This window comes from Pelodiscus sinensis, chromosome 4 (assembly GCF_052426305.1).
Source record: "Pelodiscus sinensis isolate ZL-2025 chromosome 4, ASM5242630v1, whole genome shotgun sequence".
NCBI classification, from domain to species: domain Eukaryota; kingdom Metazoa; phylum Chordata; order Testudines; family Trionychidae; genus Pelodiscus; species Pelodiscus sinensis.
In genome coordinates, this window is record NC_143055.1 from 19642930 (window position 1) to 19670176 (window position 27247).

The 27247-nt window shown below is 44.2% G+C and overlaps 2 protein-coding genes across 4 annotated transcripts in view; one reads left to right on the forward strand and one right to left on the reverse strand.

The window, feature by feature from the left end:
• NOP14 (NOP14 nucleolar protein) overlaps positions 1–21435 on the reverse strand; it is a 52444-nt gene extending 31009 nt beyond the window's left edge. Inside the window, exons 1-7 of the mRNA XM_075930837.2 lie at positions 20956–21435; positions 12852–12986; positions 11091–11232; positions 5323–5468; positions 4485–4622; positions 2163–2285; positions 723–854 (exon numbers count right to left, since the gene is read on the reverse strand). Of these exons, the coding sequence (XP_075786952.2) occupies positions 723–854; positions 2163–2285; positions 4485–4622; positions 5323–5468; positions 11091–11232; positions 12852–12986; positions 20956–21153 (1014 nt within the window). The 5' untranslated portion in view covers positions 21154–21435. The remainder of the gene's footprint in view (positions 1–722; positions 855–2162; positions 2286–4484; positions 4623–5322; positions 5469–11090; positions 11233–12851; positions 12987–20955) is intronic.
• A 263-nt stretch (positions 21436–21698) lies between these two features.
• The window catches only part of GRK4 (G protein-coupled receptor kinase 4), a 95325-nt gene continuing 89776 nt past the window's right edge, over positions 21699–27247 (forward strand). For all 3 annotated transcript variants that reach the window (XM_006128265.5, XM_075930838.2, XM_025187342.3), the window contains exon 1: positions 21699–22020. In XM_006128265.5, coding sequence (XP_006128327.2) covers positions 21969–22020 — 52 coding nt within the window. In that variant the 5' untranslated portion in view covers positions 21699–21968. The remainder of the gene's footprint in view (positions 22021–27247) is intronic.

Genomic DNA, 27247 nt, shown 5'->3' on the forward strand with positions numbered 1-27247 from the left:
TGAACAGCTGGCAGTTCCCTCTAGACACTTGTGCCCTGGTAGTGGGAGGAGAAGTTACACACTCCCTCCCGTGCCCACAGGTCAATCAGGGCCTGGGGAGGGAGAGCACATGAAGGAAGCATCACGCTTAGAGTCAACCACCAGCTAAGTTCCCCGAGCCCTTTGCAGGACGGGAGGAGACTTCACACGCTGCCCTACCCACAATGATTGGCAAGACTGGTGTCCTCCCACCATCCCCTGAAAGAAGCATGAGGCACTTAGAAGCACCACACCCCTTGCAGGGTGGGAGGAGACTTCGTGCGCTTCCCCCATCCCCAGGTACTTACTGTTCTGGGGGCAGAGGGAGTGGCAGGGCCTTTGCGGGCCAGATCAACTTACTTAGTGGACCACATCTGGCCTGCAGAGGCCCTTTTGCCCACACCTGCCTTATGTGGATGATATTGGAGCTACAATTACACCATAAGTTGATCTCCGTACACTAGGGTGGGTCCTCTATGCTAGATGTAGGTTGCTTTACGCTGCCTGCATGATCAGTCCAGCCCTAATACAGGAGAGAATCTGAAACAATCTCTTGTGTACAAGGAATAAAGTTCAGGTGGAAAGTGCAGTACACCCAGATAAAAAATAATAAAATCAACAGAAAAGAGTTCTGTTTCATTGGAAATGATTTTCTCTTCATTTCAACAATGTTGAAAGTCATTATAAAACAATCAAATCCTTACTTTATAAGAAAGTAAACGTCTGTCATCTTTATCCAGGATGAAGCCATCTGCTAAATCATCAGCTGACATATGCTTGGGTTTCTTTTTGTTCTCATGTTCATCTTTTCCATGCATTCGATGTAGTCTATCAGCCTGAGTTTTAAAATAAAATCAGGGGAAAGACAATATAGTTCATATGACCTAGATTATCTATTTTTTCTCCAATTTTCAAAGTAATTAAGAAAAGAAAACCAAAGAGAAAACAAAATTTTAACTAGCATTATTCATTTAACAGAGGGAAGGAACAATAAAACGCAAAGATACAATAACATATTAGCTTAAACTTCAAGTTGCCTTGTTTTGGTGAGTGGGACTGGTAAATGAGTCTGACTGTATATAGTCTAACCCATATTTTGAAGGGTTTGAAATATATTTACCAAAAGCCCTGTGTATCTTTGGCAATGAAATATTTATTTATACTCTTAAATATATATTTTGGTAATTATATTATTTTCACAAAGCAGTAGCTTCTTTAGAACTTTATGGTTGTGCAGCATGCATGCATGCATATTTCCTATATTTAAAATAGGTTTGAACAAACTTATAAGGCTTTGAAAGGAATTTTAACTACGAAAACTTGTCAACTGACTCATCCAGCTGTAACTGAGCCATTACTTATTGTGGAGCATTTCCCGCTCCCCCTCCTCCAACCAGCAATTATTTGGATTTGGAGCCAGAGATGCACTGCATGAAATAAGAGGAAAAGAATCTTTTCCTCCACTCTGATTAGTGCTTACTGAGCAGCACTGTGGTCACTATAGAAGACTTAATATTGAAGTAGCCTTGCAGTCATAGCTTAAAGTTTTTATTCGAAGAAGATCAATTTACCAGTAGGCTTGGGCCCTACCAAGACCCACTCTTTGTGCACTGATGCCCAGGGCGCACTGAGCTCCTCGGGAACATGCAAACTTTCCCAGGTAAATCCTATCCCCCCACAGAGCAAACTCGCATCAGCACAATTGCCAGGGGACCCTTTGCAGCTACAGAAGGGAAGCGGTGCAGGATTTGCACAGATGTTGATTCAGCTCCTGTACACAACGCAGGTTCATCTAAAAGTTTAAGCACATATTAGGTCTGAATGATACAGAAAGACAACCTTGGTGCAACTTGTATTTAACTGAAAAAAAATATTAGTTTTCTTGCCATGTCATTTCATGTGCCAAGTATTCAGCCCATTCTTTTTAAATAGTCAAATTAAAAATCCATGAAAAATGGGTAAATCATGTTATCTGTGTAGTGATGCAAATAGTTCCATTAGACTATGACAGGGGCTTATTTTCAGAATTGTCTCCTGCATCTTTTAGTACAACTGCTTTCAAACTGAGGTTAAGCAATGACAAAAAACTGTAAAAGTTCACTACCAATGGGAGGTCTACACCACAATTTAAAACACTCACGTACCTCTAATTTCTGAAGTCTTTCTTGCTCCTCTTTTGCCAATTCTTCCTCAGTTTTCAACCTGTCAGAGGGTTGTGCCTTCATCTCAAACCCAAGTTCTCGAACAATCATATCATACTCATCAGGCTACAGAAATATACAATTTCATAATTAGTTAATATGTTACTTTTTGTGCACATCCACAGGAAGCCCTTGGTTCATTCAGGAATGACTATGATTGGCTCTGGAGAAGGCATGAAAGAACACCAACACAATAAAAGAACTTGGAAAAGACTAATTGAGTGGAAATTGAAATTCATGGAGACTTCCCCCACCCCCAGGAAAATTCTCACTTTAAAATACATACATACATACATACATACATACATACATACATACATACATAAGTGAATATGAAATCTAAGAAACTATATCTGGTCAAAAATTAGGGATGTAAAATCCCATTTAATTAGTTAACCAGTTAAATGTTAAGTGACCTGGTTAATTGATTAAAAGAGAGTGGGTGTGGATTCCATCTCGATGGGACAGAGCAGCCTCTACTACCCCTGCCCTCCAGTCAGTCAGGCTGAAGCAGCCACAGCACCAGAAGCAGGGGCTGCTTCAGCCCCTTGGTTTACCCAGTTACCTATTCACATTTCTATAAAAAAAACCAGAAAAAATGTTTAATAAACTGATCACTTACATAGCATTATATATCCTCAAACCAGTGTACAAAACATGAGTTACATCTTAATTAGGAAGACAATATCCTCATAAAATGAGGTACAGTGTGCCCAGAGCCACAATGCAAATTAGGGGTAGAGATGAAAAGGGTATGGGTAGAGAACGATTTTTGGGTTGGGGAACACTGACCCACAGAAAAAATCAGTCGGGGGCCATACACAAGTGAGAAGCAAAAAACCCCAACAACAAAAACAAGCCCTCCCTGACGTGGCCCCCTGACTGAGAAGGAGAAAGACACTCCCCCCGTGAGGGACCTAGGCTAGTAGATTGTGGGCTCCAGCCCCATGGTGGGGTGGGGGCTGCAGCACCGATGCAGGCTCCCAAATGCTGGGGGTGGGGGAAGAGGGAGAAAGACCAGGGCCTCGAAGTCCGGATCCAGGCAAGCCAAGGGCCACATCTGGCCCCCAGGCTGTAGGTTTTCCACCCCTGCACTAAACCATGCCACTTGTTTAAAACATTTAAATTGACAAAATTTTCCTTTTATACTAAACCAGATTATGAATTTTCTCCCAAACTGCATATGAACGCAACAGAACATCACTGATTCTCATTTTCTCTGTATCCAACAAACTTCCAAATGAAATCTACAAAGGTTTCATGTCAATTTCAAAACCAAGATAAAACTTGATAAATTATTCATGGCATATTTGTCTACCTGTTAGAACTTCTAGATTCACTTTCACAATTAATCTGCCCAAATCACTAGAATTTTCACTCTTTTTTAAATAAGTGTGAAGAGAGATTTTATGTGCCAATTGATGCAGAAGTGAAGTTACTGCCACAAACATCTATTGCTAAAATAGGGGACATCTACACAACAGGGCAAAATGTGACTTAAGATTCGCAATTTCAGCCACGTCAATTGCGTAGTTAAAGTGGAAATAGTTTAATTTGGCTTTTGGTGCTGTCTATACAGCAGGAAGTCGAAGGAAGAACACTCTTTCTTCAACTTCCTTTACTCCTTCTGAAATGAGGATTACGGGAGTCGGAGTAAGAAAACCTCCATCTTGACATTATTTCAAAATAATGTCTTGCAGTGTAGACACTTGCCTTTTTATTTCAAATAAGGGGAATTATTTTGAAATAATGCCCCAGTGTAGACATGCCCTTGAAGAATGTGTGTTCAAGAGACATTTCAAAGGCATTTACAACTCAGGCATTTTCCTTTTCAAGCAGATGATATCTCTTCAAGAAAATGTTTGTGTCTTACAAATAAACCAGAATATTACTCATATTTTTATAGAACAAGGAACCTCACTCAAATTCAACAGCTAATGAAAAAGCGTAGCCATAATCATGATGAACTTCTTGGTCAAGTCTTAAAATACTTAATACAAATCCTTTATTTCTCTAAAATTAGTATCTACTAAAAATCCTTCCAACCTCATAATTCTGAGATGAAACTCCTTCAGAGACTGTAGAATTCTTTCAATTTTACTAAAACACTAGACATTTTAAATATTTTAATTAGAAATGATCATATATAAATAACTAGTGAACAAATTCCTCCTTAACTGTCAATAACTACGTACTTTGATTCCATAACTAGAATCAAATCAGTAAAGGCTGCAACGAAACAAAGCTATATTGACAAAACCTTACCTTGGGTTTATCCTCGTCTTTATCTTTCCTCTCTGACTTAGGGGTTTTGTGGGAGAGAAGGGTTTGGATTTCTTTCCAATCAGTGTCAAGTTTTTCTGTGAGTTCCAAGGCATTTTCTCTCTGAGTTTGTCTCTCTCTCTAGAAAAATTAAAATATGCATATATCATAATTATTGTTCAATTGGCCAGTAATTTGTGTAACTGCCCAAGGAAGATCACCTGCAGCATCAAGAGCAAATGAGGTCCATATGTAGACAAAGTTAAACATATGATAAAAAAAATTAATGCACAACCAACCTGTTTTGCAATATTAAGCACTCTAGGTGAACAGTAGCACAAGCCTGCAATGAGGGATACAAGGGCAGAATAGCCATGCTTACAGAGTTCATAGGTGGAGGGTTTGGGAACCTGCAAAAAAGCAGACACTCTATACCTGTCATGTCCAACATGCTAGCTACTAGACACGTGGCAATTCGGTCGGTTGAGTGTGGCTACTTGGCTTGAACAATGTGGCTATTTGGCCAGTTGAGTGTGACTTTCACTATAGTGGCTACTGCTTCAGAACCACTGGACACCACTGTTTTATACCATTTCCCAAGAGGGTCAGGTATATGATCATTTGGCTCTATATTTAGAAAGGCATACTCCCTTTACTTACTGCTTCTCCTGTGAAAAAGCACACTTCTCACGAAGAAAGGGGATATGGTGGTTTCCATGTCTTAAAGCTGATAATGGTTTTACAGAATGTTTTCTGCTATAATGATATGAAATTTAATGTAGTCTGTCCATTTTTGTTTATTATTATTATTATTATTATTCTTCAAAGGCTACATACTCACCTTCTCTCGTTTGGATTTGGCAATCAGCTCTTCAATCAGCTCCTTGCGAGATTTAGGTTTTTCCTCTTCTTTATCTTGTTCCCCACTTGGTGCTTTCCTACGAAGGAGACCTCCACCCCCTCCAAAGTGAGCAGCAGTGAGCTCAGCTGAAAAAAGAATAGAAAAGATTAATCAATATATAGATTTACTCTGTCATTAAGATTATAAGGTGCTATTTCCCTATTAAGGCATAGATGCAACTAATAGATTCCCTGAAAGAATAAAACAGCTAGTTAATCAAGTTTTAAAACCCATATCCACAGATAACGATTGATGCTTGGCCTAAGTTAAGATGAAACTTTTGAAAAAAGGTATTCCCACTCTGACCTTGGGTTTCTAAACTTTGTTTCCTTTCAAATACCCAAAAGCAAAAGATACTTTGTGTTAAATCAGCAATAGAATGCTTTAATCTATTAATCCTCACATAATTAACGTGAAGATAAGCATTATTATTCGTATTTTACAGATAGAGCAAAGAGAAGTTCAGTGGCTTGATCAATATTCCAGAAAAGGTCTATGACAGCCAGGAACAGAAACGCGGTTTAATCACCAAATGCTGACTGTGTTTGATTTATAAGAGCACAAACTTAGGCCCTGATCCTGCAGACACTTAACAACAACAACTGATTTTAAGAATATGAGGAGTTCCACTGGCACACAAACATGCAGAGGGGTTTGCAGGATCAAAGCTTCACACATCACAAAAAAGAACATCTATCCCACAATAGGAACCTGGAATAGTAGGTTAGCTTCAACACTGGATTTTTTTTTTGCTTGTGATCACTGTCCTAACTTTCATGTCAGACATAACACTTGTGTTTAGTTATTTTATTCAAAGAGTACCCCAAAACTAAACAACTCCAAAACCTGTTTAAAACAAAAAATCTGTACAGTGTTTATAATCTAGAGGGATATAAAATTAAATATCTATTTTTCTTTAAAACTATCTTTCATTGAATTAAAAATAAATCAGCTCTATTTTAACACAATTAATGCCATGATCCTGCAATTAACTTTGGACAAGTGCAACAGTCCAGTAGAGACTACATTGCATGAACTCCTACTACTTACTCATGAGCAAACATTCACAAAAACTTTTACAAAAGGCACGAACATTTCTACTGACATCATAGTCATATATAAACTGAAGTTGCCAGGCTGGCTTTTCTCTTTCTGTGTATCCAAACATAGCCACAAACAATCTTTATTCATATAAGCAATATTTATTTATATACTAGTAGATGTACCTGGCATTGCTGAGAGGCTGAGAGAGAGAAAAAGAGACAGAGACAGAGACAGAGTGTAAGTAAAATAAATGAAAAATATACATGTTATTTAAAAAAAAAGAAGACTGGAGTAAAAGTCTGGGGGTGAGGAGAGGCAGGTGGCTTAGGGCAGAGAGTTGGGAGGCGTGGGGAGGGGCCTCAGGGCAAGTGAGAGGTGTACATTCAGGGCAGGAGACTCAGGACAGGGGGCTGTGAGGGGTCTTAGTGGGGCTGTGTCAGTGAGGGTAATGCTATCCCAGCAGCAACTCCTCCCAGGAGGTGGAGCAGCACTCCCCTGGCCAGCAGGCTCCCTCCCTCTGCAGCCTGTTAGGGGGGAGGCTCCAGGGGCTTCCCCCTCCTGCAGTGACCCACCCTGCAGCCTGTTGGGGTGAGGTGAGGCTCTGGGTGGCTATCCCTCCTGCAGTGGCCCCACAGCCTGCATGCTGTCAAGGGCTGCACAGGGCCTCTAGCGGTTTCTCTCTCCCCCCACAGCCTGTCTGGGGAGGGGTCAGGCTCTAGGGGATGCCCCTCCTCCAGAGGGCCCCCTCACTGGCTGCTGGCTCTTCACAATGTGGGGTGGCAAACTTCAGGTGTGGGGCAGAAGGGCTCCTTGCTGGTGTGCTGGCAGGCAAGATGGCAGAGCCCTAGCCCTGCTGGCCATTCTCTTGGCCCTCAGGGGCCTCCCATCTCTGTGCTCCTCTCTTTTGTGTTCCTTCTCTCTCTGCCTCTCCCTTTCCGTATTATGGGAAATAGTCCCATTACCAGCACTGCCCATTTTCCAGACTCAACCAAACCCTGACCCTGGTTTAAATTAGAGTGAGAGAAAGCTGCACCAAATTTGGACATCCTAGCTCTTACAGTTTAAGAGGCGTTCTTGAACAAATGGACAAACAGACTTAGACAGATGCACTCCAAAAAATATATATATAAGTGAAGATGTAGACTTATCCAGGTGAAAGGAGATACTTGCATAATTACAGATTACTCACATGACTAAGGGATACAGAAACTAGCTCCAGATTTGCCAAATAGAAAAAATAAAAGTAATTATAGAAAGATTTTTAATATACATTTCCTATAGCTATACCCAAAGGGCCAGACTGCAAACCCTTTACTCACATTAACTTGCACTAACTGACACAAGAAATCCCATTGGCTTCAATGAGACTATTTGTGTGAATAACTATTCACTATTGTAAGTATGAGGTCTAACTTCAGAACCGGGCAAATTAGTCGAAACAATAGTAAAGAATGAAATTGTCAGGTGTGTAGAAGAACATAATTTGTTGGGCAAAAGTCAACATGGTTTCTGTAAAGGGAAATCATGTCTTACTAATCTATTAGTGTTCTTTGAAGGGGTTAACAAACATGCAGACATGGGGGATCCAGTAGATACAGTATACTTATATTTTCAGAAAGCCTTTGTCAAAGTCCCTCACCAAAGGCTCTTGTGTAAATTACATGGCCATGGGATAAGAGGGAAGGTCCTTTCATGGACTGAGAACTGGTTAAAAGACAGGAAACAAAGGGTAGGAATAAATAGTAAATTTTCAAAATGGAGAGGGGTAACTAGTGGTGTCCCCCAAGGATCAGTCCTGGGACCAATCCTGTTCAACTTATTCATAAAAGATCTGGAGAAAGGGGTAAGCAGTGAGGTGGTAAAGTTTGTGGATGATACTAAACTATTTAAGATAGTTAAGACAGAAGCAGACTGTGAAGAACTTCAAAAAGATCTCACCAAACGGAGTGATTGGGCAACAAAATGGCAAATGAAATTTAATGTGGGGAGAGGGATAGCTCAGTGGTTTGAGCATTGGCCTGCTAAACCCATGGTTGTGAGTTCAATCCTTGTGAAGGCCATTTGGGGCAAAAATTTCTCAGGGATGGTACTTGGTCCTGCTGTGAAGGCAGGGGACTGGACTCAATGACCTTTCAAGGTCCCTTCCAGTTCTAGGAGATAAGCAATATCCATTAATTTAAAAGTGGGTAAGTGTAAAGTAATGCATGTTGGAAAAAAACAACCCCAACTATACTTACAGTATGATGGGGGCTAATTTGGCTATGACAAATCAGGAAAGAGATCGGAGATAGTTCTCTGAAAACTTCCACACACTGTGCAGCGGCGGTCAATAAGGCAAATAGGATGTTAGGAATTATTAAGAAAGGGACAGAAAATAAGACATAGAATATCTTACTGCCCCTGTATAAAACTACAGTACGCCCACATCTTGAATACTATGTACAGATATGGTCTCCTAACCTCAAAAAAGATATTTTGGCCTTAGAAAGGGTTCAGAAAAGGGCAAATAAAATGATTAGGGGTTTAGAACGGGTCCCATATGAAGAGAGGCTAAAGCGACTGGGACTTTTCAGTTTAGAAAAGAGGAAACTGCGGGGGGATATGATAGAGGTCTATAAAATCATGAGTGGTGTGGAGAGGGTGAATAAAGAAAAGTTATTTATTAGTTCACATAATAGAAGAACTAGAGGACACCAAATGAAATTAATGGGTAGCAGGTTTAAAACTAATAAAAGAAAGTTCTTCTTCACACAGCATGTAGTCAACCTGTGGAACTCCTTGCCAGAGGAGGCTGTGAAGGCTAGGACTATAACAGAGTTTAAAGAGAAGCTACATAATTTCATGGAGGTTAGGTCCATAAAAGGCTATTAGGCAGGGGATAGAAATGGTGTCCCTGGCCTCTGTTTGTCAGAGGCTGGAGAAGGATGGCAGGAGACAAATCGCTTGATCATTGTCTTTGGTCCACCCTCTCTGCGACACCTGGTGCTGGCCGCTGTCGGCAGACAGGCTACTGGGCTAGATGGACCTTTGGTCTGACCCAGTACGGCCATTCTTATGTACTTACGAGGTTCTTAATCTGATCTAAAGAAATTTTAAACACAAAAAATGTCATTTTAACATTACAAAACAAGATATTGTATTTTTCCCTAACTTTGTTCTGAGAAATGGCTGTCTTGTTGGTGCTGAAATTTCTCCCTAAAAATCAATTAAGCCTAGGACACAGACCAAGAATGGAAAATTTCAACCCACACCTGAAGTATGTTGAAGTTATAAAGCAACTGAAAACAAGGTCTTTTTATAGTGGAATATGTAAAGTAGTAACATCTGAAGGCGTAGCTAATGGTGCCCCCTATAATGTACCATACTTTGCATACTATCATCTCTAATATAGAGGCAGTCCCCGGGTTACGTACAAGATAGGGACTGTAGGTTTGTTCTTAAATTGAATCTGTATGTAAGTCGGAACTGGTGTCCAGATTCAGCCGCTGCTGAAACTGACCAGCGGCTGACTACAGGAAGCCCGAGGCAGAGTTGCTCAACAGCGGCTGAATCTGGACGCCTGGGACAGAGCAGCTGGGGCGCTGCCAGGTAGGTCCCCGCAGCGCCGCAGCTCAGTGCTGCGGGGACCAACCCGGCAGCACCCCAGCTGCTCTACCCCAGGCGTCCAGATTCAGCCGCTGTTGAGCAACTCTGCCTCGGGCTTCCTGTAGTCAGCCGCTGGTCAGTTTCAGCAGCGGCTGACTTGGGGACGCCTGGGGCAGAGCAGCTGGGGTGCTGCTGGGTTGGTCCAGTAGCGCCGAGAAGCGGCGCTGTGGGACCAACCGGGCAGCGCCCCAGCTGCTCTACCCCAGGGGTCGCGAGAAAAGCCTGGTCTGCTGGCAGGGGGTGGGCGCACTAGCTGCGCCCCTCCTCCCCCCACCAGCAGACCAGGGAGACGCGGGCAGCGGGACCGCCGAGATGCGCCACGGTCCTGCCCGCATCCTCCGCTGCTTTGCTCCGCGTCTCCCTGGTCTGCTGGGGGGGGGCATCCCCCAGCAGACCAGGGAGACGCGGAACAAAGCCTCAGAGGAAGCGGGCAGCGGGACCGCGGCGCGTCTGGGCGGTCCCGCTTCCCGCGTCCTCCGAGGCTTTGCTCCGCATCTCCCTGTTCTGCTGGGGGGGTTCCCCCAGCAGACCAGGGAGACGCGGAGCAGCTTTTCTCGCCCCGGAGGACGCGGGTGGCAGGACCGCGGCGCGTCTGGGCGGTCCCGCCGCCCGCTTCCTCCGGGGCAAGAAAAGCCCCGTTCGTAACTACGGATCTGACATAAGTCGGATCCGCGTAAGTCGGGGACTGCCTGTAGTTGATTTTAAACTAGAGTTTACTTTAACAGAATGCACTTACTTTAAGGATATCCACATGTGAAAAATAAATTATGACGTAAATTAAAATACAATTTTAAGTAGTGAATGGTTAAAAATTACAATATTATATTGGTAGTTACCTAGTTCTAATTACCATATTTTATCTGATTTAAGAGAGGAACAGAAGGCCAATTTAACTCTGAATCTTTTCTTTGCATTATTTTTTAATAAAAGCCAGCCATACAACAATTCACACAGTTGGGTTAAGAATGAAAATTACATTGGATAAAAATGTATTAAGGTATCAATTTGATTTTTCTTACCTGACAATATTCCTCTTTCTTCAGTATCACTGTCACTCTCAATAATGTCATTAAGTTTTTCAATATCTGCTAAAGATTGGCCATAGTGGGTCAGTTCTTCATCTTCATTGAGGTTATAGATACTTTTCTTTTCATGGTTTTGCTGTGAAAAATAAAGAAACCAATTTAGCAATAAGACATTTTTCAGTTTAGTAACAGTTAAGTTAATGATGGCTAGTCAACAAAGATTTTTCTTTCCTCAAAAACTTGTATTTTCAATTTAGCCCAGGAGAATCCTATTTCATTTCTCTGCTGTTTTAACAGCATTTAGAAGTCTAAAATTTCATTCACACATATTTAAACCTTGAAACAGTGAGCATCTCACACTAGTTTTTACACTCTTATCATAGGCAATACAGAACTAAACCAGTGTAAATAAGTGGTGAATCAGGCACAGTGTTCTGGAGAAGGGTTTTTTCTTAGTTAAAAAACTAGTGGCAAAATTAATATAAAAGCAAAATTGGGTTTTTGTGTGTGTAAAAACTCAAACCTTTTAAATAAAATATTTCAGGCTTAATACCCACTAAAAATTATTTTTTCCAAAACCTTTGTTTTATTACTAGAATTATCTGCATATAAAATCATGCCGCTTAGTTCAGGAATCCAAATATGATGTAGACTGAAACAGAATTCCAAACCAATCCCACTTCCTGCCTCAGGTGTCCCCAAATCATGGGGTGCCCCTAACAGAGAAACATTCAGGGGCACTGGCTAGTCCCCATAGGGGGTGAGGAGGGATGCCAACCAGTTTTGCTCCTGGCATCCAACTGTGGCTCCAGCCTCGGCCCTCTCACCCATCCACATGCCTCACTTTGGAGCTACAGCCCCACTCCAGGCAGGGGAGGCAGGATAAGGAGGGGAACAAAGTAAAACGTTTGGGGACTGTTGTCTTAGACTCGTGATAAGACCCTAAAATAAGCTTCACGGGCCATCAAGTGAAACCCAACTTTTTTCAGGTGTATTGGTGAGAACAGGTCTTTAATGCCAACTAAAGGATTTAAATTTTGTGGAAATAAAATTAGTTTTTGACTAGTTTAATTCCCAAAATTACAACAGTTTTGTAAATGTTAAAATAATTCAGCTTTAAAAATCTGTAATTTGGATAGGACTGGTCAAACATTTGCTGGGCAAAACCTGTTTTTCAATAGAAAAATTGATTTTTGACAAAAGAATTTTCATTACAATTTTGATTTTTTATAAAAAACCCCAAATGCTCATCAATCATAGTATTTCAATTATTGGCAAAAATTATTTTGGTTTTCTTACTTCCACCAAAAATTCTAAATTTTAAAATAATTTTTAATAAGCTCTAATTCTGGAATTCATTTCAACTGAATAAAAGGTGTAAATAGACTTTCAGAAACGGAGTATGTGGGAGTAAAAATGAAAATGAAGTATGGTTTAGGGATGTTAAAATGCAGTCATTTAGGTAAAGGTGTAACTGCTGAAAATATTTACATGGGGGGAGGGTTGGCCCCAGCCCCTCCCCCCCACATTGCTGCCTGGGGAAGCGGTGTGTAACCATGAAGGTTAACTGACGAGCTCAGGCTCATTGGTTAACCATATCCATGTTTACACTTTCACATCTCTAGTATGCTTGTGTTATAGGGTTTTGGTAGAACCTTGGGGTCAAGCAAAATATTATTTACAGAAAGCTTTATTTGGTAGTTTAAACATTTCTACTTCTACTTTTTATATTATTTTTTATTCCTATATCTTTACCTGCCGTTCCAAAGCGAACCTCTTCATCATCTTCTCCTCTGGACTTATTTTGGTATTATATTCACCAAAACGTTTATCTTTAAATATATTGGACTTTCCCCGTTCTTTGTATTCTTTCAATAAAGTTTGTGTACGCTGAAAAACAGATCAAAGCATAAATGTAACAAAAGCACATCTGACGCCAATGATTTACAAAACAAAAGGCTCTGATGTATTCTGCATTAAAGTCTAAGTTAGTCACACACACACACAAAGATGGGCAGCTAGTGTGAAAAATCTATGAAGATCAATTAAAGAGCTTTATGAGAAGAGAACTTGACTATAAACAGACCAATGTAATTCATGCTGTAAATTTAAATTTTCTTGTGCCTGCATTTCATTAAATTAGTCTATTTTGTTATACTCCTAAACAATCCCAATTAAGAACTGTCATCTCAGTCTAGTTTATCATGTATAAAAATCTATCTATCTTAAAAAAGCCGCAGACTATTAGATGAAACCATTGTTGGCAGCCTGAGGAGAGGTCAGTAATCAAATGGGTAGAGATACTGAGCTACTTATTTCACCTGGAAAGCAGATGCTCTAGGTCAGCAGTGAGGTATATCTGGCAGTTCAGAGTAAGGAAATTTGGTAGGCCAGTGTGGAGAAGCCTGTACATATCAATTTTGCAGGCAAATAGAGAGTTATACCTCCTTCTAGAGCTGTTAATAAAGCTGTCAAGAGCATACTAAACAAGTCATTTAGTTTTCCAGTATTAACCATTTTAAAGTTTTGTAAAACCTAGGCCAGTATTAAAGCAGGTGGGAAACTAATTTAAAATCTCTTGCTCACACACTGAAATATCACAACCAATACTTTCAGCAAGCATGCTACCTTCAATATTAGGTTCAAAAAGGTCAGAGGCAATACAAAATGTTGAATGCTTAGCAGATTCCTGGGGAGAAATAATATTTTGTATTATTATGAACAGTCAAACTACAGTGGACAACAAAACAGCTGAAATTTCTAGGTATTGCTGGTCACGCACATCACATATGCAGAATCTGCAGATGTCAGGATTACTAAATAATGGAAATCTTACTTCATCTAAGACATCACAGAATTTATGTTCTTTTTCCATCTTTTTATGTTATGTACACATATATAATTTCCAATGAATTTTTAATATGATGCCATTTGTCTTTTTAATATTTTTGGCAGAGAAAAATACTTCTCCATCTTGACAGATATAAGGCAGACCCTTTCATTGATTACCATTACTCAAAGTAACTATTTTATAGAGGGCTTCTCAACGGTATTCAAAATATATGCAACGATAACCTAAACAACAGTTTTGCTTGTGCTGTAGTATTTCTCAGATAGATTTGGTTTTCTTTTGAAGTATATCTCTAAATTCTGTTTGCTGATGGATGGTATGTACATCATAGTGAGAATTTGAAGAAAAAAATAAATTTACTTTTAACACAGATTTAATACAGAAGTATTGTGCTTAAGTTAAGTGGAGAGGAAAGAAAGCTCCAAGGCTTCCCTGCTGGATCCAGCATGCGCAGGGAACAAGTTGAGTAAAAAATGGCTGTGTGCTGCCCTTTTTCTTCCCCTTGAGTGCACGGAACAAGCAGAACTAAAAAAGGGCTCCATGCGTGCTGCCATTTTCCTTCCCCAGATACACATTTCCTGGAGGCTTCCCCTGTAAATCCTTCCTGGAGGCTTCCTTCCCATAAATGGAAGCAGCAGGAGGCCATGTTACATGATGCCTGTGATATGGTGCAAAAACAAGTACCTCCCATCACTCATTCATGCCCAGACCCTGCTCATCCCCTCTCACCCTCTCTCCAGATACCCTGCCCCCAAACCCTGGCCAGGCACTCTGCCCCGAGGCCGCTCCTGCCCTCTCCTCCCGGCCAGACACCCTGCCCCCTCCATTTCTCCTGCCCTCTTCCCCCGGATAGATACCTTACTCCTGGCCTGCTCCTGTACCCTACCTTCCACCCATACCTTGCACCCTCATCCTGCCCTAGACCTCACCTCCCAGCCAAACCCTGCACCCCATCTATCCCATTCACTTGCAGCCATGTACCACACTTTTAACCCCTCATTTATGGCCCCACCCCAGAGCCTAAGGGGGCACACAAAATCCACTAACCCTGGAACCCCAGAAGAGTAAATCTGGCTTGACACCTTGAACCTCAGTCCTTCCAGCCCCTCCACCCACCATAGGGCTGGAGCACCCGGGGAGTGTGGTGTTTCAGTGGGGGGCCACATCAGTGAGGGTTGGGAATTTTTGGAGGGGTTTTTCTTTGCTTCTCACTTATGTGGTCCCCGACTGATTTTTCTGTGGGTCAGTGGGAACCTTTTTTGGGTCAGGGACCAACTCCTACCATAAATAAAGACAATGTTGAAACCTTGTGTGTTGGTTAAATAATGTTTTACTTTATTTAAATATGAAGCCAAGCCAACACCCCCCACATACCAACCCTGAGCCTATCATACATCTGAACCCCGTGCCCTGAGCCCCACACTCTAGAATCCCGCACCCCCGAATCTGCAGCCCCCTGCCATAACTCTCCTGCACTCCTTATACTCCCCAACCCTAAGCCCATCATATACCTGAACTCCCTGCCCTGAGCCCCTCATACCCTCACATTCCCAGAGCCCTGCAACCCCACGTTCCCAGTCCCCTGCCATAACACTCCAGCACTAGGGATATAGGCAACTAGTCGACTATCCGACAACCATAAGCGTATCAGATAGTTGATTAGTCCCTTGACTAATCACTTCCCCCCCACTTGCTGCCTCTATCAAAGGGAGCAGGAGTGGAAGCTAGGGAGAGTCATCTTAAAAACCGGTATGCCCTAGCACTGTGTCTGCAGGGGTCAAGGGAATAGCAGGGACTGGGCACGAGCCAGGAACCATCTGATTACTGGCTTGCGCCCAGTCCCAGGCCACTGTGGTTCTCCTGCTTATCAACTAATCGATAGAAATTCCATTGATTAGTCGATTAAACTAAATTTAACACCCCTATTCTTCACCCCCCACGCCGCAACCTTACACTCTGAGTCCATCATACACCCAAATCCCCTGCCCTAAGTCCCTCATACACTGCAGACCTGCCTCTTGCACACCCTATAACCCTAGCCTCCTGCCCTGGAATTGACAGAAGACAGCCTGAATATGTGCATGAACAGGGTTCGCCAAGCAGTGGCGAGCCCTGCTTGCCAGTTGCGCGGAAGAGCACGCTGCGCATGCGCAGACCGCACTGCGCAGCCCCGCCAGGCTAAAATCTACTTGCCATTTCCTTTCTAATAATGCCTAACCATTTCCTTTCTAATAAGGGGAAACTTTTATATTTAAAAAACAATCAATGTTCACTTTAAGTGCAGGTCCTTGGTAAACCAGGCTTATTCCTTTTGGCCTTCTCCGATAATTTAATTCCCATAAATTAAAATGTCTCAGGCCCTAACTCTGCCAACTTAAGTACATCCTCAAATTGAAATCAAAGAGAATACAAATACAAATGAAATTAGTATTTTGCAGGGTTGGAGCCTAACTTCTCCTAGCATAGATGAGTATTTCTCAACCTTTTTGAGACCAGGGACAGGTTGTTGTCGTATTCCTAAACTGTGTCAGTGAAATCTGAGGGGCTGGAAAGGAGGCTGCCACGGACCAGCTGAAGTCCATGGATCAGTCATTGAGAAACACTGATATAGACCATTTGGGGAAATCTGAATTGTGTTTGAAGCCTGGTGTATCGTGTGGATGTAAATTGTTATTTAAAAAGTTAACCAATTAAACATTATGTTTAACTGGTTAACTATGGAGCAAGCCTACTTTTGCAGCACCATACAGCAGCCCTGGCCTGGCTGTCACAGCCCCCCACCTGTAGCAAGATGCAGGCGAGGGGCTGTTTTAGCCCGGCCCGGCCAAGCTGAGCTTGCTGTGTCATGGGTGGAAGCTACTCAGGCTGGTCCTACCTCACTGTGAGGCTGCTTCAGCTAGGCCCACCACACAGTGGGTGGTGGCTCCAGCCCAGTCAGGCTGTCTGTTAACCAGTAAGTATCACCTGGTTAACTCCTTGTATCCCTAGTCTATAGATAAAAAATAGAGATCAATCTACATATATTGCTCAGGGCTGTAAAAACTGTAATGACATGTGGAGATGCAGCTAGGGCAACATAAGAATTCTACTGTCAACCTAGCTACTGCCTCTTGAGAACATGGATTTACCATAGCAATGGAAAACACATGACACTCTAGTCTTTACATTATAGTGGCATAGCTGCAGTTGTGGCACTGATGTATATACATACCATTAATTTGTGGCTCCACTAAGGTACATTATTACCTTTCTTGGAGTGTAGGCCTGAATCATATACGAATCAGTTTGGTTGCATTTGTGTTAGATTTTCTACATGTATTTGATATTATGATGAATTAGCAAGAGTGCTATAAGCAAGACATTAGGAGTAATTCTTCTGCTCTACTCCAGGCTGATTAGGCCTCAATTGGAGTACCATGTCCAGTTCTGCGTGCCACATTTCAGGAAAGACGTGGACAAATTAGAGAATGTTGACAGAGACAAAACTAATTAAAGATCTAGAAAATATGACCTATGAGGGAAGATTGAAAGAAATTAGGTTTGTTCAGTTTGGAAAAGAGAATACAAAGGGGATTTAACAGTTTTCAGGATTCTAAAAGGTTGTTACAAGGAGCAGAAAGATAAATTATTCTCCCTTACATCTGAGGACAGGACAAGCAGCAAAGGATTTAAATTACAAGGGAGGTTTAGGTTGGAGATTAGGAAAAACTTCCTGTCAGGGTGTTAAGTACTGGAATAAATTGTCTAGATGCTGCAGAATCTTCATCACTGGAGATTTTAAGAGCATGTTACACAAAAACCAAAAAATTAAAAATTCCACAAAATTCTGTATATTTTTGTGTCAAAATAACACAATATAATCACACTGTTTTCAATTATTCGATGACCAGTATTTTGAAATAAATTGCCAAAATAATTGAAAATACAGTCATTATCTGGTTATTGTGTTATTGTATTACTCTAACATAAAAATGTGAACTTTGCAGTTTTAAATTTTTAAATTTTGTGTGTGCAGAATTCCCTCAAGAGTACCAGGGCACCATCTCGGACGCAGGCACCTCAGTGGGGGGCCCAGGTACAGGGAATCTGGATGCACAGGGGTTCAGTATGTGGGGAATGGAACTCTGAAGGGGCGTCCAGGTGAAAGTGGTTAGGGTTCCATAGTGGTGGCTGGAGAGTGGGTCTTGGTGGGGTTGGGGGGTCAAGATGCAGCTGCTTGGGCTCAGCGAGCTGGGATTCTGGGTGAGAGGAGCTCCCAAAGCAGGGCGAGAGGCTCTGTGTAGTGTGCAACATCTCTATTTTCTTCCTCTCACCACCCATCCAGCTGGGATTAACATTCTTGGATGTCTGGGACATCCCTAGATCTCTCTCCTCCCTCCCCAATGATTTACCTCTCCCCCACCACTGCCTAGACAGACATGTCTGAGCTACTGGGGAGTGCAGTTTCTTTTTTGCTTTCACACAGGAAACCATTTTCTACCAAAAGTAAATAATTTGCAAGGGGCAGTTTTCTGCTGTGCTGCAGTGGTGCAGAATTCTCCCAGGAGTAACCAGTTTGATCAGTGCAGCTTGGATCAACAACAATATTAATAATCATAAAAATGGATTTTGTAGTAAAGAATGACCGCACTGGATTATACCAATAATCCTTTTAACCAGGTATCCTGTCTTATGACAGTAGCTAATGTCAGGTATTTCAGTAGGAATGAAAATAATAGGCAATCAACAAGTGATCCATCTCTTGTTGTTCATTCCCAGCAGTTTCTGACAAAAAGAGGCTAGGAACTCTCAAAGCATGATGTTGCATCCTTGCTCTAGCGAATAGCCATTGAGGGACCTTACCACTAGGAACTCACCTTGTTCTTTTTTGAACCTTGTTATAGTTTTGGCCTTCACAACATCCCCAAGCCTGGGGTTCATTGGTCACAGTTAAACCTGCAATCTATTAATTTAATTGAGTGTGTTATGTGAAGGAATAAAATTTCGTATTTACTTTCTCCATGCCAGTCAAGATTTTATAGACCTTGATCATATCCCCCCTTAGTCATCTCTTTTCTGAGTTGAACAGTCCTAGTTGTTTTAATCTCTCCTCATACAGAAGTTGTTCCATACCCCCAATCATTTTCGTCAGCCTTCTCTGTACCTTTTCCAGGTTTTTTTTTTTTTTTTTTTTTTGAGATGGTGGGTGGGACCAGATATGCATGCAGCATTCAAGTTGTGAATGTATAGGATGCAGGGGTGATGAGTTTAAGACTAATGAGGGAGTATGTATCCCCACAATGCTACGGATGGGAGGAGCAAGTGGCCAGTACCTGGTGGCACCAGAGCCTCTAGTCAGTTTAGGGGACTAGATGGGGAGCCACTAGCAGCAGTGGGGAAGAAGCAGAGGGATGTGACCCAACCCGCTCCTCTCCTCCTGTGCCTGGCTACATTGCTCTGCTTCTAGCTGGAAAGTGCGGCGGGGGGGAGGAGCAGGATGAGGACTAGGGCTGTGTCCCTCTGCTTCCCTCTTGCTGCTGCCAATGAGTGCAGGTGGGGCACACCCTTGCTGCTGTCATCAGACTACCACTAGTCCACACAGGACATGTCGCTCAGGGGTGAGGTATGGGCTAGGGATGTAAAATCTCATTTAATTGGTTAACTGGTTAAACATTTTGTGTAGTAAGTTAACTGATTAAAGCTTCGCCCCCCTGCACGGGCAAGGACTGCTCCAGTACGCCGGTCAGAACAGCCCCTGCCTGTGGTGAGCCACACAGGGCTGGTGCAGCTACCTGCCCCTGGTGTGAGGGAATCTGCTCCAGCCCCTACAGTAGTGGTCCTTGCCATGGCGCCCGCCAGGCCATTTCTGTGCACTCGCCGGGCCATTTCTGTGCGCCCGCTGAGTGATTGGTGCCAGCCCTGCCCTTAGGCGTGTGGGCGGTGCCGGCCCCTGGGCGCATTGGCGGCACTGTCCCCAGGCACGCAGCATATGGTCAGTGCTGGCTCCGGGAACGCAGCACATGGGCGGTGGTGGCCCCGCCCCCGGGCACACGGGACATGGGCTGTTCTGGTCCCGGGTGCGCGGTGGTGTATGGGCGGCCCCAACCCTGAGCGTGCAGCGCCAGCCCCGGGAGTGCGGCGCATGGGTGGCGCTAGCTCTGGGCATGCAGCATGTGAGCAACCCTGCCCCCGGGCACCCAGCAGCCCCAAAAGGTTGGGGACCACTGCCCTACAGCGTAACCAGAACTGGTAAACCAGTCACAGCCCTTATTGGGGACAGGAGTGGGGAAAAGGAAAACAGAGGGTGGAGCAGGGACCAGGAGGAGCAGAGCAGGTTACTGTCACAGCCTTTCCCCACACTAGGGTGGTACACGGAGGAGTCACATGGGGATACCAGTCACATGGTAGGTGTCCCCTTGTGTCTCCCCCTTAGCAGTAGCTCCTGATAGGATGTATAGTTCTTTAGATTATAGCATTTTTCATCTGAGAGCCCCAAATGGTTTCAGGTCTTACAATCCTTGAGATAAAAGTCATCCTTATTTTCAAGTCAGAGAAATGAAGGGACAAAGCATGCTTTTTGCTTGACAACTTTCCAGAGCAGAGGCAACATACTCATGTTTATATAGGTTACTTACAATGGAGCTTCAGTCTTCACTGACACCCTTAGATGTTCATTGTTATCAGCACTCTCAATAAGTAGAATAGACTTACCAAAAGTCACAGAGCAAGTGAATAACAAAGACTACAAAAAAATCCCTACTCACCTGCCTATACTCTGCTCTGGGGCTATACTGTACCATCTGACAATGTGGTTGTACCCCAACATAAGGGCAGTCTTGGTGAGATTTGTGCTATCAAACCCTCGGGGGCCTGCTCCAAACTCTGAGATCACATCGCCTACATGCCATCATTTACACAACCTGGGGGTGTGTGCACCACCACTGCCCCAATCTGGCCACAGGGGCCTGCTCCAGACTGGTGGGATCCCCACCTTGCCCTCACCTGGGGCTCGCCCTTCTCCTCTCTTACCTTTTTGACAGCTTTGGAGCGCGAGATGCCCGGCAGCCCCACGTCGTGTTTGGTTTTCCGTCCCAAGATATGAAACTTCTGCTTGTTGACCTTCACCTCGAAAGGGTTGTTCTTTACCATGCTCGTGCCCGCCCCACTCGGGCCCTTGGGCCTGGCAGCCACTTGGCCTTTTCTCCTCTGCTTAGCTGCCTTCCCCATCGTGCAGCGTGTGTGTGTCCGGGGTCAGCACTCGCTCAGCAGCATGAGGAGCCAGGCGCCTGAAGCACAGGGGCTGCGCAGGAACTGCGGGGGGGGGGGGCACACTAAACAAAATGGCGACAAGGGCCCCCCAGACCTGAAACCGTTCCGAGCTGCCCCCCCGCAGTGTCCGCACACACCACGTCACGCGAGATCGTCTACGTAGCGTGAGACCTATAGGGTCGACCAGGGTCTCTAACGAGCCGGCCTGCGACCTGCCGCTCACGCTACGTACAGAGCAAGCTAAGCTGCAGCAACGCGGCCACGTCTCTCGCGGGACTTAGCGGTAGCAGTGACTAAGCTCTGCCGGAGAGCAGAGCGGCATGAACGATACGACTGTATAACCCGGCATGCAACGCTCCACCCCTTGCCAGTGAGGTGACGAACTATCACTCCCAGCATGCAACACCGAGCACGGGTGCTGACGCCTAGTTACTAACGAATCCGCTTTGACACAACAGAGCGCCGGGAGAACGCACTGCCTGCTGGGAGCTGTAGTCTTCGAGAGGGGACTGCACCAGGCGTGAGGCGGGAAGCGAGGCATAGCACTGCCCAGTTGTGGGCAGGCCCCGCCCGTCCCGTTTCTCCGCCCCCCTGAACAGAGGAGGGAGGGGGCGGTGAGTGAGCGAGGTGCGAGTGATGGGAGAGCGGAGAGCCCGGCATTAGCCTCCGGGGCCGGATGAGTGGAGACCGGGGGTCCCGGCGGTGGCGGGGCAGGAGGAAGGGGCGAAGAAGGTGGCGGCTGTGAGGGGACGGAGGGGGTCGCAGACCTGATCATGGAGATCGAGAACATCGTAGCCAACACGGTGCTGCTGAAAGCCAGGGAAGGTGAGCGGAGGGATGTGTGCGCGGAGGAGGGGCGCTGGTGGGACGGGCGGGGTGCTGGGGCATGAGGGGAGGCTTTAGGGGGAGAAGAGAAGCGGGGGCGCTACAGGGAGGCGGCAGGCTGGGCGCATAGCTGCTGGGGGGGGGGCCGTCGGGCGGGAGGAGAAGGAGGGTTTGGGACCGAGTTGGGGAAGTGGGGACCCGAAGGGAGCAGGGGTTGTGCTGGGGCTGGGCGAGGGGGAGGGCAGGGGAATGAGAGTGGCGAAAGGAAGCAGCGAGTGGACAACGAGGGTGAAGGTAAGATGATGGGGAGGCGCTGTCAGCGCTCCGGGGAGCCTCGTGAATGGAGAGGAGAGTTTGTTCCTCAACTCCACCCAGGTAGGGTGTAAACATCCATACAATAAAGGCACCCGCAAAGTCTTCCTTCTTCGGGATTAACCGTTTTTAATGTTTCTTCGCTCTCCCACTTCCTTGGGTGCAAACTCGTTTGCCGGATGTGTCGGAGCTATTTAACTTTATTCTTTAATCGAAACAGTGGTTATAGGAAGAGGGATTGCAAGCAGGAGGAAGCTACCTAATCAACTGAAATAGGCTCTAACTTTATAAAAAACTTTTGTCTTTGTCCTCAAAATCCCAAACAGCCGAAAAAGTAACAGATGATAGCTTTTTTGCAGCTTCAGGTTGAATGTCTTACCTCGTTTGCTATTGAAGTGTCTGTCTAAGATTGTATAATTGTGGACAGTCTCCTAACTTTGCGACGGCCTCTTCAATGAGCAATCCTTTTTTAAATAAGTCTGAAGTTTTGTTCTCTCTCTTTTTGTTTTTCACCCGACTGCATGATTTACATAAGTGGCTACATGAAACCTTTCGGAACTCTCCTCTGTCCTGAGTAGATCCTGACTCTGAGTTCCACTGTTCCTGTTCTCTTTGGACCTGATTCGCCTACTTTTAATTGCAATGAGTAGCTTGTTGATGATTCCCATTGATTTCAGTGGGATGACTCAAAGTGAGTAAGGATGGAGGAATCTGGCCCTATAAGTTTTGCAAGTCACTCCCACTCTAAATGGGTTTGGCGCATAATATAGTGTGGATATTAAGTGAAATCAGTCTTGAGCAGCCTAATTTTTTTTTGTTCACTCTTCTGCTTTGAAATTGTGCTTAGAAAGTAAAATAATGTTGATACACCTCCTGATGCTAGTTTAAAAAACTGCCTCAACCTAAATGAGTGATTAGTTCTATTAAAAATCTACATCTGTGACATTACAGCCTGGGTTTGGAGTTTGCCTTGGGACTCTCTAAGACAGATTTGGCCCATGGAGGTCCTACCTCTACCTCACACCCAGGCCAATCAGGGCCTAGGGATGGGGGTTAGGGGGGTGCACAGCACTTGGAGTTAACCCTGGTGGTTGACTCTAAGCACCGCAAGCCAGAGGGCAGGAAGCAAGAGACTTCATGCTCTCCCTGCCCCCGGGCCCTGATTGACCTGGGGGCAGGGCAGGAGCATGCAAAGTCTCCTCCCACTGCTGGGGCACAGGTGCTGGGGCACAGCTGTTCAGAACAGCTGGCAGTTCTTTTCAGGGGGAGGGGCAAATACTACTTGTGCTTTTCCACCCACAGATCAATCAGGGTCTCAGGGTGGGGAAACACAGAAGTGTACTGTCTCTGCCCCGTCTGCCCCCTCCAGGGCAGCCCTGGGCCTATTCAAAAAAAATTTTAGTGGCCTCTGGTCAAAAATTATTGCCCAGTCCAGTCTAAGAAATAGGGAGAGTTTGGACGGCATATGGGCATAGTGGAGTTTGAAGCCAGGTCACACTAAGGGTGGAGTGGTAACTGGGGATGCTTTCAAATGGTTGCTTAACATAGGGTTGCCTCCTTAGATTCCACCAGTGCTTGTTTTGTGTTTAAAAAAAAAAGAAGTTCTGGTACTCCAGGGGAAAAGTTGTTGAGCTCTGACTGGAGGTGCTGGTACAGCATACCGGCAGTACTGTCACCAAAAAGAGCACTGGATTCCACTATATAGAGAGTAAATTATGGTATTACTGACCAAAATGAGTTATTACAGTACTCTGATGTATGGTTTGGAATCCTGATTACTTGGTCAATAGAGAGTGTCTTGTTTCCAGCTTTTTAGGTCTCTGTCACTGAGGTATCAGGATGAATCTAATGTTTTCAAAATACTGCTCAAAAAGTAATGTATTTGCCACGTGTGGAGTGCACTCATTGGTCCTGGGAAGATCTTCATCAGGAACGCTCCACATCAGCTTAGTTGTCAATATTTCCCCTAATTTTTTCCATCCATGTGTGGCATACATTTTGCTATGTGAACCCATACATGTGTGGTAGTGAACTCCAAGTAGAAAAACATGCTGCTGTCTGTGGTCTGCTAATCAGCAGAATAGCATATTTTCCTGGGTGGCTGCCTAAGTAGTCAGTTTATAGGGAACATTGTCTTTTGTCCCCTTTATCCTTAGTTGGTATGAGGGCTGTGAGTGCATCAAACTGATTCAGGTACTGTGGTGTTGGATGCATAAGAAATAGAGTAACTGCTCACTTGGAATGAGCTGGACAGGTGGGGCAAAAACCATCCAGATCTCTGAGACATCGCTCTTTCACAGCTGCCATTTTTCTCATCTCTCAGTGCATAGTGAATAGGGGTAGGAGAGACTAGGGAGGTGCATAGTTGCTGCTTTTTACATAAAGGGTCAAATCCTCAGCTGATGTAAAGCCACATAGCTCCACTGATCTTGCAGATAATGTTGGAGTGCATCAATAATTAATCCTATGAAATGGGTAAATTGCATGAGGTTGGATAGAAGCAGGTTACGTTCCCTTTATTAGAGCATAAATATTTCACTTGAATTTGCTAATTATTTTTCCTACTCTGCTGTGCTTTTGTGAAAACTTAAACCCATTTCTACTTCTCAAAGCCATAATAGAGGGAAAAAATACTATGTTCTCGATTATGGACTGCACAGCTCTTCTAACTTGAAACCTTTTCATATCATAGGTGGGGGTTGGCAAAATACTGATCTTGAAAGCACTTACAGATGCTAGTCCTTCATACTATTAAGAGGTAGATGGCTATTATCTGCATTTCACAGATAACGAAATTGAAACATGTTTTGAATCCCTTCCTGAAATCCATAGAAAAGGTCTACTTCAGAGCCTTTGTTAAAGTTCAGGAGCTCCTGTTCTGAGGCTTTGTCTGCACTAGCACTTTTATTAGTCAAAGGTGTGGAAAAATGCACCACTTACTGACATAAATTTCACAAACAAAAGCACTGGTGTACACATCACTCTATCCTCTAGTGTCTCCTGCTGATGAAGTTACTGCTGCTCGTTAGGGACTGTTCAATTATGCCAGCAGGAGAGCTCTACTGCTGGCACAGAGAGGCTACACAGGAGACCTTAGAGTGGCGCAGCCGCGGACATAGAGCTGTGCCGTTATTGGGTCCAATGCATAGACAAAACCTTAGACTCTAAATCAGGTTAAGGATATAAAATCCCGGTCAAACAGTTAAACATTATGTTTAACCGGTTAACTGATTAAAGAAGGGTGGGAGTGGGGGCTGCTCTGGCCACGCTGGAGTGTCCCTGCCTGTGGCGGGCAGAGCAGGGAGGGGGTGGTCCTCCAGCCCACTGGTTAACAATTCACATCCCTAAATGAGACCAAGCTTCAGGCTGGCTTGAAATTATCAGACCTTGTGATTTCCAAGAATGACTTCAAACAAAATAACTTCCAAATTCTTTCCTCTCTTGTTTGGCTAGCTTTAATGGCATTGGCAATTAATAATACTTAGTTGTTTGTCTGGGCCACCCTTTTGCCCAAAGTATAAACGGTTTCTGCTGCTATGTTGACAGTCTGGAAGAGATGTGGGGGTATGGAAACACTTGCTTCTTACAGTATGGTTTGTTTAATCAAAAGGAATAACTTAAAATATACTGTAAATCAAATTAACTGAATTCTAGATAATTTAGAGTTTCTCAGTCCCTGAATATCCAAAAATGTTGAATTCCTCTGGGAGTTGGCATCTTTTACTTGTATCTAAGGATGTTAAATTGTGGTTATTTAGCTAATCGTGTAGTCGATACAATTTGTGGTGACTACATGATTAGTCGATAAGGACCACTCTGCAGAGCCACAGTGGGAGTAGCTCCCAGAGCCGGCTCAAGCCGGGACTGACCAGTCACCCCTGCTGCGGGTCTGCATTTTACTACATTTAAAATGCAGACCCGCAGAGTGCTGGACCAGCACAAGCCAGGACTGGCTTGCGCCAAGTCCAGCAGCCCCTGTTAACGGCGGCCACGAATGGGCCACCACGAGCAGGGGCTTCTTGTTGGCATCAGCCCCTGTCCATGGGGGGGGGGCTAGCTCCCCATTGGGACCCCTGCAGACAGGGGCTGCTGCTGGAGCAGCCTCTGCCTGCGGCAAGCCTCAACCTGGTTTTTAAGCCAGCTTCATCCTAGCACCATCTCTTGTTTCCCTCCCTTTACTGCCTCTCATAAAGGCAGCAAGTGGGGGGGCAGTAAGCAAGTAGTCAAATACTCCACTCGACTACCCGAGTGAACAAAACCTTTTACATTATTTCTTGAGACAGATGCTCATAAGAACATAACAGACATACTGGGGCAGACCAAAGGTCCATCTAGCCCAGTATCCTGTCTGCTGACAGTGGCCAATACCAGGAGGGAACACAACAGGTAATCTTCACATGATCCTTCTCCTTTCACCCATTTCCAGGCCAACAGAGGTTAGGGACACGATTCCTACTCATCCTGGCTATTAGACATTGATGGACCTAAAATCCATGAATCTATCTAGCTCTTTTTTGAATCCTGTTAAAGTCCTAGTCTTCACAACGTTCTCTGGCAAGAAGTTCCTCAGGTTGACTGTGCACTGCATGAAGATAAACTTCCTTTTGTTTTAAACCTGCTGCCTATTAATTTCATTTGGTGACCCCTAGTTCTTTATATTGTGGGAATAAGTAAATAACTTTTCCTTATTTACTTTTCCATACCAGTCATGGTTTTGTAGACCTGTATCCTATCTCATCTTCGTCTCCTCTTTTCTAAGATGAAAAGTCCAAGTCACTTTATTCTCTTTTCAGATGGGACCAGTTCCAAACCCCTCATCATTTTCTTGCCCTTTTTTTTTACCTTGTCCAATTCCAAGATATGTTTTTTAAGATGAGACGATCACATCTGTATGCAGTATGCAAGATGTGGGCAT